This window comes from Siniperca chuatsi, linkage group LG24 (genome assembly GCF_020085105.1).
Source record: "Siniperca chuatsi isolate FFG_IHB_CAS linkage group LG24, ASM2008510v1, whole genome shotgun sequence".
NCBI lineage: Eukaryota > Metazoa > Chordata > Actinopteri > Centrarchiformes > Sinipercidae > Siniperca > Siniperca chuatsi.
In genome coordinates, this window is record NC_058065.1 from 13,622,022 (window position 1) to 13,635,629 (window position 13,608).

A 13,608-nucleotide genomic window follows, 5' to 3' on the forward strand; every position below is an offset into this window, starting at 1 on the left:
GTAGGATGTTTTATCACCCTGGAGAATCAGATGGTGAATAGTTCCCTATCTCATCAGACATGCTGGTCATGACCTGTGTGAAGACCTTTATACAGTGAAAATCAATATGGAGCAGCTGCCAAACTCACAACATCGAAGGTTTGAGAGGAAGCAGAAGGGAGGGACTTTTGGCATTACTTTAATAAGCTGTTATCTTAAAAAATGTGGAAGGAACACCAGCACATGTTAACCAAGCTGGAGCACCACACACACACACCTCCCACACAAGAGCAGTATGAAAGCAGTAAAAACAGGGGCAGCAACACTTGTAAAACCATCAGCAGGACAGACAGAAACCATCGAACAAATCACAAACACAAATACTGAAGTCTTCCTCCCCCACAGTGCAAACTAACTCCCCCTCCTTCCCCACAGCCTCCAGACATTTTTCAAAGCATCAGAATTATTTCTCAAGCGGTAACACATGAACTAAACCCTGAGGCACTCTGAGATTGTTCCCCATAAACAAAGCCATCATGCTGCACATCAGGCATCCCAGAACCTATCACCTTATTCCTGCGGGTTGGCCAAATAGCCAAAAATTTTACAGTTGTTCGACAGGCTACAGAAAAACTTCTAGACATTCCCCAGTTTAAAACAAATCATTTGAAACAGTCAAAGTGTAAACAAGACAGTGGCATTCACAAAAAGTGTGAACTTTCATCAAAAACACAGGATGTGCAATATCTATTCCAGTGCCAAAAAACAATTTGTAACCATGGCACCATCCTCTGCTTTAAATCACCAGACAATTTAGGAAAAGGTAGCTGGCACTCTCCTCTAAACCTTGCAGAATTGCGGCTCTTTGTTCCACTGATGATACCCCCTGACATCCTGCAAGACCTGGAGGTTTTTCACTAGAGCAGAGGAACAGCAGACAGAAAAAGATTGTTCTGTTATCGATCTACCGAAATGGTTCATGAAATTAAAACAATTTAAGGAAAGAGGAGTTCTAACAAATCTGGTGACACTGATCCTGTAATTGACGGAGGTCTCAGCTTTTAGGGGGCCCTGGGTAAGAGTTTTGGAGCCCCCTTTTTTTCCATTTCCCAATCATTGCTCTACCTTTACAAAACCATTGATATCACAACAAGTATATCGTGAGCATTCAAAACAGAATGTCTTTTTTTTTTTGGTATAACAATTACATATTAGCACCCCAAGTCTCTCTGGCCTAGTCTCAGCTTCTCTCTCTTGCGCTAAAATGCTGCTTTTTGCTGCTTTTTTTCAATACGTGTCACCAAAATACAGATGTTTTTTTTGTGTAGCTCTTGGAAGTCTTAAGTGGTTTAGAATTTGCAATTACCTCCCTCTCTCTCTTAACCTCAACACCCACCCATGCCAAATTTCTTTCCACGCACTCTCACACTTGATGGATACAACCTCAGCAGCACAATCAATTAATCTATGAAAAAGAAAAACTTCTATATACTGCTGAGGGCCATAAAAACTTCTGTGTTTTTATGGCCCTCAGGGATTGGACACTGAGGGTGATCTCAAATACAAAACAGCTAGAGGGCAGTGGAGAAAAGTTTTCTCAAGTACTGTACTTAAGAACAACTTTGAGGTACTTGAGTATTTCCATTTTATGCTACTTTATACTTCTACTGTACAACATTTCAGAGGGAAACATTTTACTTTTTACTCCACTACATTTATTTGACAGCTATAGTTTATTTGACGGATAAGATTAAGATTTGTGTTATGTTAAGAAACATATAATAAGCTTGTAAAATTCAATGCATTATTAAAGATTAAACCAGTGGCTCCCAACCTTTTTGGCTTGTGATCCAAAAAAGCAGTGTCTAGTTGGATGTTTATGAGTTATTAGCAGTTCCAGCAGTGATTTTGCCCTCTAAACTTCTCAGATGGTTTCATTTCTATAACTGGTTGAGACACACTGAGGTAAAAGTGTCCAGTCAATGCCCTATTAATCATCTCACTACCCCTCAAATTTACCTTTCGTAGGGGTCCGACCCCTAGGTTGGAATCACTGGACTAGATGACCTAACTGTATATAAAATTGTTTAAACTAGCTAAACCTCAACCAGCTACAAAATGCTGCTTACACATTGATGCATCAGTATTAACAATCTAATAATGTCATATGTAATAATATCAGTCACAGGGACATTTGTCTACAGAACAAGTAGGCTACTTTTACTTTTGATACTTTAAGTAGAATTATTCATAATACTTCTGTACTTATACTTAAGTAGGAGTTTAAATGCAGGACTTTAAATATTTTTACATTGTGGTATTGATACTGTTTTTTTGGCAGAAGCAAGCAAACAACACTGACAAAGTATCGCCTTATAAAGTTATGTTGAACTTGTTAGCAAACAGTTTGCTGTTTACACACGTAGCAGACGCGCACCAACGTTAGCAACAGGCCACTTGATGAATGTGAGTACAATATTCCCTCTCCTTTTAGCTCTGTTTTTGGTCTCCACCGACTCCTGAGAAAAACATCTGGCTCTTTAGCTGCTAAATGCTCCACTATGTTCACCAGCTAGCTGCAAACTGTCTGTCTACTGTTTGGTGCTGAGCAGTTAGCATACAGTGGGTTTTTACAGCTCTTTCACTAAAAACAGCTGCCTGCTGTGGCTTAAAGGTGTGGCATAAAATCAAAACAATGAGCTAAAAGAGGCCAAAACGCTCCACGTGATGACAGGAACCTTGCAGCTTTAACTAAGAAGCCTATTCATGTAGGCTACTGCTTTGGCTAAGTTGTAACGGTAGAGTGCCGTGAGTTGACTGAAGAGAGAGGGAGAGAGAGGGAGAGTGTGCGTGTGTGTGTGAAAGCGAGCTCCTCAGTTGCCTTAGCAGCGCAGCTTCATTCCTTCACAGTCGGGCTTCAGTCCGGTGCTGTGAGCGCTGCGCGGCGCTTCACGGGGCTTCCCTCACGACTTCACGTTAAGTACCCTGTCACAGTCCGGTTGTCCTCCAGTTATTCCACTGTGTTAGATTTAGTCAACTCCAGTTTGGGCTTTCTCCAAGTTACACAACGCCCCTTCTCCGGCTGTTATGAAGAAATAGGCGACGGTGGCAAGTTGATTCCATCGCGGCTCCAGTTTTAAACAGCGTGCAGGTGTAATAATAGTCATAATAATCGTCCTTGTCGCCAGAGAGGATGGCTCTGCAGGCGGTGAATGTGAGTGTGGTGGAGGTGTCGGCGGGCTGTGTGGACTATAATATCAGCTGCACGAACAGCTCCGTCCCCCCCAGACCGGCCACCAGAACCAGAGGTAAGATTTCTCTTCTCTTCTCTTCTCTTCTTCTGTAGGCCCACGTCAGGCTGCCTCTCATGAAGCATCCACGCTGAGGTGTTAAACTGTAGGCTATTTATGCTTCAGATGGCATCCAAGTGGTTCCATCAGGCAAAAGGCAACATCTGGCTCCAAGCAGATGGGTTTTAAAGAAACAAGGCCTTATACTTTATTGTTTTTTTTTTATTAAACTGATTATCAGGATTTTCAAATCTGTGTGTTATATTGCTGTAATTCTTTCTAAATAGCCTGTGTTGGCACTGGAAAAAAATAATTCAAACTATTTGTTATTCTTCTTTTCATAAAAACAAGTGGTCTGACTAATTTATTTAGTAATGTTGTTTGCTTCTAATTACAAACTGCCACCTATGACTGATTACCTCAGTGGAACTAATTACTGACTGGTAATTTGATCACGGATAAAAATTGCACTTTTACCTTCTAACCATCACTGATTTTCCTAATTTTTCTCCTGCCTGCCTGATACCTGTGTTTTATATGAAATGATTTGCAATCAGGAGTTTTGTTTAAATCAAGTTCCTCAGCCTCATTGTACGCATTCAATCAACAAGCAGCCCAATTGACTGCCGCCTCTCTCTCCATCAATAATACCACTATCAGAATGAGCAGCTGTGTTGTGTGTGCAAAGCCGTTTTTAATTCTGAATGTTTATTTTTCTTGATTATAATTCTCAAAATGCTGACTACCCGTTGAGGAGATTAAAACCCCACACCAGAGGAGATAAGGCCCCATAGCTCTGGCTTCTATCAGGACACCAGTGGAAAATAAAAGCTGATTAGGTAATGAGGTCTGAACATAGGCGAGAGTTCTTTTTTAATTCCCCCCCTCCACCACTGCTGCAGTATTGAGAAAATTTCAAATCTTCCCCCCACTAAATAATTCACATAGTTCCGTCTTCTGTGCTGCATTACTTTTATTGACCTTATATGGGAAGCAGGATGGAACATCAGTATAGCAGTATATAGATTCGACTACCAGGAGAGCAATCAAACCCTGTGGGGCGTGTTCAGTGTTTGACCAAGAGAAATGTTCTGCAGACTGATTGCTGCCTCTATCTCATTCCATCTCTCTCACACTTGTGAGGCGACACACACACACACACACACAGTCTTCCTTTTACTTACCTTAATCCTTAGTGGACCCTCAGTGGATCTCTTTAGGCCAAGGGAGAGCAATGGAGCCTGATTATGCAGCTGTATTATTGTTTTCAGATGTGATACTCCAGTGCCGGACAGGAAATTAAAGCCCAACCCCACCTTTCACTTGTGGAATTACGCTGTCTGATTCCTTGAATTGGAGATTTTGTCCTTCGCTTGCAAAAGGACGGAGCTTCTGATACAGTGAAAAATACTTTCATATCGGTTTTGAATCTTAAAAAAAAGGTTTCTTTTGTTGGTTGTATTGGGAAAATGAGCATAAATCCAGTCTGACGTGCTGCTGATCCTGGGTTTAGTATCCAAAATATCAATATCTGGGGTTCTTCAAAATATCTTAGACCCAAGATCTTACAGTTCAGTTTGGTTACAGATTCACTTGGTTCTCAGGTTCACCAAATTCACTAGGTTTGGTAAGGAGATTGGAGTAGCAGACTCTATGTAAAAACAATAAGACCTCCAAATTCAGCCCAAATTGATTAACTTATTAGTTCTTAATAGTCTTTGTTTTTTTCCTTTGGAACATTCCTTATTTTCCTTAAGGTTATCAGTTTTAAATAAGTCTTGAGTTTCTCTCCTTTGAAAGGTCCTTCAAGGTTGCCAGTCAACCATGGGCCTCTTTAAAATACCAGTTTTATTCAGTTTTGGACCCAACAAAAAAATAATCTGAGATCTCAGAAATTAAGTGCAAATAAAATTGAAACCTCCTTATTTAAGTTTCCTTTGATTTGGTTCCTACCGCTCCTTGGAACGGTACAACATCCAGACAGATCAGTGTCCAGATGAGATGAAGGCATCCACAAGCTGCAATGACGATCCGGACAGCAGACGAAGCAGCTCCACGTCGTCAACAGAATCGTCCCTAAAAAAAATCCAGCCTGCACACAAGTGTGCAGAACAGCTATGATATGGTCCGATTTTCCCTGTTTTACAGTCCATCATATCAGAATTAACACAAACAACCCTTTACAATAACTATGATAAACATTTTTTAACTAAATTGTCTCTTTTTATTATCTCAGTTTCAAAATAATAGACATCAGTAGACATCTGGCCTTTGAGAGTCTTTACAGCACATCGATGAGCTTTAACCACAATTCAAATACACACAAATTGCCTTATGTGCTTTACTAGAGCTAGATCAGCTGTCATGAAAGTTGCACTTACTTAGCTTTTAGACCGCAATTAAGCCGACAGAGGTGGACGGCTAAACAGCTCATTTTAACGACCATATTAAGTGTACATCACACAAAACGTTATATCCTGACTGGTTTTGCTTTGCCATGTTTCTCAAAGTAAAATGACACAAAATTCAACTCTGTTGCAAAGAAATCTTAATGCTAACCAGCTAACTTTAGGCAGCTAACTCACCAGGATAATCCACTTAATTTGGAAGAAATGCCGGTCTCACACATCTGTCTAATTTGTGTGTTCTCCGGTAGCCGTGGGGGGGGGGACTAGCGGCTTCTGCTGTGCACAGTAGCCTTGAAAGTGCCTACCAATAGCCTGCTTGCGAGGCTTTTTAGGGAACATCTGTAAATTGGGGCTGCAGAAAATAACCTGGGTTACACATACAGTCCTCATTACTCAGAAGCATATTATGCATATGTAACTTGCGAGGGGGGCCAGTGGGGGGGCTAGCAATTGTATCAAGGGGGCCATGGCCCCCCCTTGGTGGCGCCCTGCATAAATCACATATTTTGAGCAATAATTCATAAACAATTTCATAAAATGGACACTTGTTCTCATTAACTTAACTATAAACTAGGGCTGTAAATAATGATTATTTTAATTATTGATTAATCTGCCAATTATTTTCTTGATTAATCAATTAATTGTTTGATCTGTAAAATGTCTGTAAAAAATGTACTGAATATAATGAAAAAAGCCAATTATAATTTCCTAAGGCCCAATGTATTGTCATCAAATGTCTTGTTTTGTCCGACCAACAGTCAAAAACCTAAAGATATTCAGTTTTTTATCACATAGGACAAAGAAAAGCAGCAAATCCTCACAACAGAGAAGCCAGGAAAGGTGCCATTTTTCAAAAAACTACAGAAATGATTAATCCATTATTAAAACAGTATACATGCATTTTATGTTGGCAGAAACAATAGCAGCAGTTTGATCAAGGAAATATATTTATACATTTCTACATTGAGTATGTTGGACCAGAGCACTGAGCATAAAACACTAATTTGTGTAGGACTTAAATAATGAATTAACGATTATTTTCATTATCGATTAATCTGCAGATTATTTTCTCAATAATCGCATAAGAAATCCAGCACGTTTATTTTTGAGAAGCTGGAGACAGTGAGTTTTTTGGCATTTTAGCTTAGAAAAATATGTAAATTCATAGAGTGCATCATAGTCAAGCCAGGTTAGCAAATATCTATCTGGGGACAGAGGACAAATGAGCATGCATTCTGTTTTTGACCTCTGCTTCAAAGCAGTGACACACAGCTCGGGGAGGCGATTAAGATACTTTAAAATCCGTAGTCCGATTGCTGCAATTTGCATCAAAAATCATGCTCCTTGTCAGAGTTATAACTCAGTCAAATCTGAACACACAGACTATATGACATGATTCACATATTTTTAGATTCAGTGTGACTTACATTTTCCGAGGATAATATTATATCTAATGTCATTCGTATATAAATGTCCATATATCCACTTAGAAATCAGAGCAAAAAGACGCTCCTATATAAATCCAGAGCTTGCCTGAGAATCAGCATGTTTTTTTCTTCAGTGTCAAAGTAATCCAGTGGTAGTTGTCTGTACATCCATGCGTACACTGCAAACAGGAACTGCTAATAGCTAATTTGGCAAACTTTTAATGGTGGCAATTTGCCAAAATGGGAACAAATTGTAGAAACTGTGCAAATCTAGAATTTAAACTCAGCAAAAATATAGGTGAATCCTCCTAAAATTTAAATGCTCAAAATATCATTATATCCTTTGGGATCTTTATTTACATGTGAATTCCAAAGACGCAGATTGTTTTCTTCCGTCTCTTGTCTGCAGTGTTCACCAGAAATACATCACATTATAGTAATCATTCAGGACTCTGGAGAGCAGTTCAGTTCAGACAGGGCCCTGCTGATGTGGAATAACATCTGTAGCTGCACCTTGGCTCTGCCCGCACACTCTCCGTTCCCTGCTGATTCAAAGTGACACTTTGCTGAGCTCACCCCGTCCTTTTGAGTGCATGTGAGATAAGTTATCATCAAGTGGATCTCATAAGCATTAAATAAAAAAAAAAAAAAGACTTGGAGAGTTGTTATTGCAGCAGGGACGGCTCAGGAGTTCCTAATATCTAATCAATTTCAACGACGAGGTGTCTTGTAGATGAAATTAGCATCTTGTTCCCTTCGGGTATGTACACGGTGTAGACACGGTGTATGTAGACTGTCATAACATGATCACGGTAATCAGAACAAATAATTGGAACAATTTGAAGCGACCTGGTGAGGCGGAACAAACAAGCACGCACAGGCAGGCACTGACTATACAAAATATTTGGAGCATCCTCCTTCCTGATAATGAACTGTTGCCTCTTGTGCACAATCCACATCCCAGAGCTTAAATAATAAATAAACCTTCTGTGTAAGTATATATAGAATAAGGAAAATCATTTCAGGTTTTAAATGCATTTATCTTTGTAAGTTTGCTCCATGAAATTGAGGGTGTATATGAGGGTGTATAGTGACGCCTGTAGAGTATGACAGCACAAATAAAGATCCCCTCAAACATATGCAGGACTCCCTCAACCATGCAATAGCTGTATTGAGCTGTAATGGTCTGCACACCGGCTTTATTAACTGGCTGTAGCAGAGGAATGGAGGGAGGCAGGGCTGGAGTTTAATGATTAATCGATTATTAAAACAGTTGCCAATATATTACAGCAGTAAGTGTTGCATTTTATGTTTGCAGAAACAATAGCAGCAGTTTGATCAAGGAAATATATTTATACATTTCTACATTGAGTATGTTGGACCAGATCACTGAGCATAAAACACAAATTTGTGTAGGACTTAAATAATCAATTAATATATGAGGGTGTATAGTGACGCCTGTAGAGTATGACAGCACAAATAAAGATCCCCTCAAACATGTGCAGAACTCCCTCAACCATGCAATAGCTGTATTGAGCTGTAATGGTCTGCACACCGGCTTTATTAACTGGCTGTAGCAGAGGAATGGAGGGAGGCAGGGCTGGAGTTTATTGGGGTTATCTGGTAGACTCAGTGCATATTATTGAGGACTAATTTCATTGTTGGTTAATCCTTAGTCATGTGACTCGCATGTGTAGTATAAGTGACAAAGCAAAAACAGACCTACTTTATAGGGCTCTCAATCCCTGTGCAACCATACATGACAAAGGAGTTAAAAAATTCTGAAATATATGAGCTGTAATTTTTGATAGATTTTCACTCTGTGAAGTCTGAATCTCACAAAGTTTAAGGTCTCTGTAGTCCTGGGAAAGTCCAATTAGTCGTTTCACTGCATTGTGTTCCCTTTGGAAACACTGGTGCCTCACTGCTGGCTTTGTTTACATAATGATTTATGGAAGTGGCAAACACCTCGGCTGAATGTTTAATTTAATAGGGAAATCCCTTAAGATGCAGCTCTTCTAATAGCTACGAGGTGCTGGTTCCAATTAATATATTGAAGTGAATGAGGAAACTCCCATTTAATCAATTTCAACATGTTATGGTCACAATAGTTAGTTTCACTCCTTTTAATAAGTATCTTAGTGGCAATTTTGAAAATTGATACTCCATTAATGATATTATAAAGGCTCGAAGAGCACACTCATGTCTGTAGCTAAATATGAAGCTAGTGTCAGCAGCCGGTTAGCTTAGCTTAGCACAAAGACAAAGTAGGAGGGAAACAGCTAGCCTGGTTCTGTCCAAAATTAACAAATCCGTCTAACATCTCTAAAGCTCACTAATTAACATGTTGTTAACTTGTTTGTTTAATCAGTACAAAAAAACTGAAGTGTAAAAACAACACTGTGGTTTTCCTGTCATTTTGTCTGCAGAGACAGCAGAAAGGACAGGGATATACTGAATTTTTCACCCTCAGGAGAGGCTGCAGTGCAATAGCTCTGCCTCTGTTTGTCTGCTAAATGCTTTATTTTAAATAGACATGAGCTCACGCCTACTGTACATGTGCTATCTGCCATCAAGCTTATTGTCCTATACTGCCCAGCATCTTCTCAAGTTTTCTGTTTCATCATGATGAATGTTACTGGTTAGCTGTCTCTTGGTTAGTTTCTTTACATGATTTCAAGTTAAAATATTCAATTAAAATGCTGAAGTGAATAGAAAGGAGGAACTAATGGCATCAAAAGCTAACGTACATGTCTGACAAGGCCTTCTGGGTAATTGAATATGTGCTGAGCTTGTTCGTACACTACAAACAAGCTCTCCAACTTCCAAAAATTTTAAAGTAATGTAGGATCAATAGTAGTCTCTCATGGGATGCATAGTGGAAAGACTAATTGGGTTGAATTGTGCTGACTGTAACAGCAATTTCCCTCATTATAGTGATAAAATGCGATACAGAGATGGGCTTCTGCACATTGAGCACTATGCTAAATTGGTGTCAAAGGATTCATTTGCCACTACTTTTTTTAAGAACCAGTAATGCCTTGTGGTCATGTGTGGAGTATAGAGGCCAAGTTGAATCTGCAAGGAGTCAGATTCATATTTGTGTAAATTCATAATCCATACATATATCCAAATATATCAGAAACTAACCTGAGGGATTGTGTTATAAAGCCCACAGATTGAGTTTTATCCTTTCAGACAAGTCTAAAAGGGATCCACATACCTGACACAAGGTGAAATCAGTCTTGGTATTCAGCCATCATGTTTTCCCTCTGTGATTGAACTGAATATGAAGAAGAGGTCAAACCACTATCCCTATCTTTTGATTGAATCTGTTAGTACACAAGACATGCTGTCACCTCTCTGAAGTGACAATTTGAAAAGAGACAGCGTCTCATTAGCTGTGACAACCAGCAAAAGAATGATAGGGATTAAAGCCAGAGCTATTAAGTGCTCTGCGATCTAAGATAGTGATTTATTGGCAGTGTGGACACAAATCAGGCATTTGAAGCAACCTTCCACTCTGATGAAACATTCATACCAAGCATGTTTGTAGTGGTTTATTCTCAATTTGGAGTGTTTACTAGTTAAGAAAGAAATGACTCCAAAACACAACCATTAATGGTTATAAGGAATGGATGGAATGGATGTTTGTATGTAATAACCAGCAGGTCCTTGTGCCTGGAAAGCATATCAGAAATAAATGAATCAATTTCAAAACACAGTCTGGTCTGACTTGAATTCAGCCAGTTTTTGTTTTTTCCAAAAAAGATGTTGTTCTCTCATGTCTCTGACTTTCCAAAAGAGACTCTTTGTAATAATATTTTTTTTCCCTTTGGAAATGTCTCAACAGAATAGTACTTTAGGAAATATAATTATATTGGACTGATTTCTATAATATTACAGCTGTCGGACAAAATTCAGTGCTAATGTGTTTGCACATTATATCAGCATTATATTGAAGGTACATTCATATCTATAGGTTAAAGGTACCCTGTAGCATTTTCTTCCCTAAAATACTTAAAAAGCAAAGATACATTTTATTATTATTTAGTTTACGCCCATGTTTGCGTGGATGTGTATCATGTGCACGTATGTCCCTGTGCGTGCGTATGAGATACTATATCAAATAATTGCTCCATAGCGCTACTAGTGGTCAAAAAGTCCACAGGGTAACTTTAAAGGTGCCATATGGATTTTTTTTGTAAACAAAGTTCTGTTTACATTCAATGTTTTTTTTTTTTGTCTACCCTTGAGGTTTGGCAAATTTGTTCAGTGCAATTCCTTCCTTATAAAACATTTTCAAAGCTGATTTTCAAAATATTTTAAATTGCGCATTATTTACATCTATGTGTGCTTGCTAGCTGGTCTTCTTCTTCAATGCATTTGTTAGCACATTGCTCAATTTGTTGGCACGTTACTGCCACCAGCTGTTGATCAGTGGAATAGTGAATTGTGCTGCGCGCTTGCATGTGCGTCCTCATGGGTGTGCACGATACAAACAAAATGGGAACCCACTCTTAAAAACATTGCTTCATAGCACTACTAATCAAAAACTCCACAGGGTACCTTAAAGTAAAGCATGCTTGCAGTGATTCTTAATTCTCCTTTAAATGAACATGCTTGAGAGGAAAATGTGGTCAAAAGCTTTGTAAAAGCTAGCAAATGGACCTTGAGTTTTTGTGTGTTTTGTGTGTGTGTCAATTCATCGCTTTCTTTCTATGTTTTAAAAACTTGTAAAGTGATTATCTTTAAATATGGACTGTTGGACAAAACAAACAATTTTAAGACCTCACCTTGGGCTCTGGCATTTTCTGATGTTTCACAGACTAAGCCAGTGGTTCTCAAACCTTTTCTGTCATGGCCCCCATCAGAAGCCTAAAAAAGTTCATGCATCCCCACCACATGTAAACGGACTGAATTGTTATCAGTCATTATCAATATCGGGGGAACAACAAATAAAAAAGGAGCCAAGTTGAATTCGATTGAAATAAAAGAAATGATTCAGGTCAGCACGATAGCATCGGCAAACTCTCACTTTTTCATTTCCCTACATAAATCATATTCATTCAACTTAGTTCTACTCCATATTTTTCCCCTGGGCATCCACTCCCCCCTTGCAGTGGCTCTATGCCCACCCAGGGGCCCACCCCCCTGTTTGAGAACCACTGGACTAAGTGATCAATCAGTTAAATGAAAACATTATCAACAGATTAATCAATGGTAAAAAGAATTGTTAGCTGCAGCCCTAGTTTACATGTTGCAGAGTGAAGGTATGACATTAGTTCTTACTTACTACTTAAGGGAATTAGTTGCTAACTTCCACAAGTTCAGGACTCATTAACTGACTCATGTCTCCTGCTTCACAGGTTCATTTCCAAAGGGCTTTCTGCTCAGTTGTAATTAGGAGTAACATCAGATTTGGACAGAGCTGACAGTCATCTCTAACATTTCATCATCTCACTGGGGCTTGGTATGAAATACAGCCTGATGGTGAGGTTGTGATTAAAAGGATGGTTCCGAAATTTGGCTCTTTTTTTTGCATTTCAATCATATCCCCTCTAAGATTATTACTGCTCATTATTAATGATCCTTAGAACAACTTATTCATATATCACGATGAGATCCAGTTCCATAACTCAATCCATAAGAAATACTCCTCTTACTCCACATCCTCTAATAAATGACAAAGCTTTCAAATGACTTGCTGTCCCTATGAAGTTGTGCTAATAGTTGCCTAAAGATAAGACAAAGTGAATTGATATAACTTTAATGATTTTTGCAGGGAAACATAATTACAGTTTGCACCGCAGCAGCCAATAGGATACACAGTACGAATAGAGCAAACAGGCACAACCTTAACATAAGCTGCAGTGTTGATCTCTCAGCCCTCGGTCATGGCTAAAATGTTCCACGTCAACAACTCCTGCTGCATATGGGCATCTCAGAGGTGAACGCCGTCCTTTTTTTTATAGATGCCTGTGGATTTGAACACAGCTGTCACGCTTGAGGGAGTCAAAATGAATTGTCCTGCAGTCGTTAGGCTCAGGGGAGCCAACGTACCGCTGGTGCTCAATGAATAGATAATTCCATTTTCACTTGGCTGGATCGCACAAAATCTAACACAACAGAACCCGCTGAGCCACTGGGGGCTCCCCGCTTGGTGTTTGTGTAGGATGTCACAAGTCAATGCTGATTATTCATAACGTCCCATAATGCTGTTGTGTAAATCAAACTCTTGTTTCACTTGTCACCTGCATTGCAAATTGATATTTCCGTGGCTGAAACAAGGTGGATGTTACTTATATTAACTTGACCGTGATGTCAATCTTAAGCTGATGAAACTGCTCTCAAAGCCATCAGAGGATTTTCTTATCAAAAGAATAATTCATATTTGCAGTTGAGGGCAACTGGGTCTCTCAGGTGGCAGAGGTGATTAACATGCATCCTGCAGTGTTCCCGGTTCAAATCCAGACCTCATCTACTTTTATCTTTGTTGTCTAG

The 13,608-nt window shown here is 39.2% G+C and overlaps 1 protein-coding gene across 1 annotated transcript in view; it reads left to right on the forward strand.

Annotated features, from left to right (window-relative positions):
• The first annotated feature begins 2,662 nt into the window (after window positions 1–2,662).
• The window catches only part of cckbra (cholecystokinin B receptor a), a 32,378-nt gene continuing 21,432 nt past the window's right edge, over window positions 2,663–13,608 (forward strand). The window contains exon 1 of the mRNA XM_044188188.1: window positions 2,663–3,287. Within this exon, the coding sequence (XP_044044123.1) occupies window positions 3,173–3,287 (115 nt within the window). The 5' untranslated portion in view covers window positions 2,663–3,172. The remainder of the gene's footprint in view (window positions 3,288–13,608) is intronic.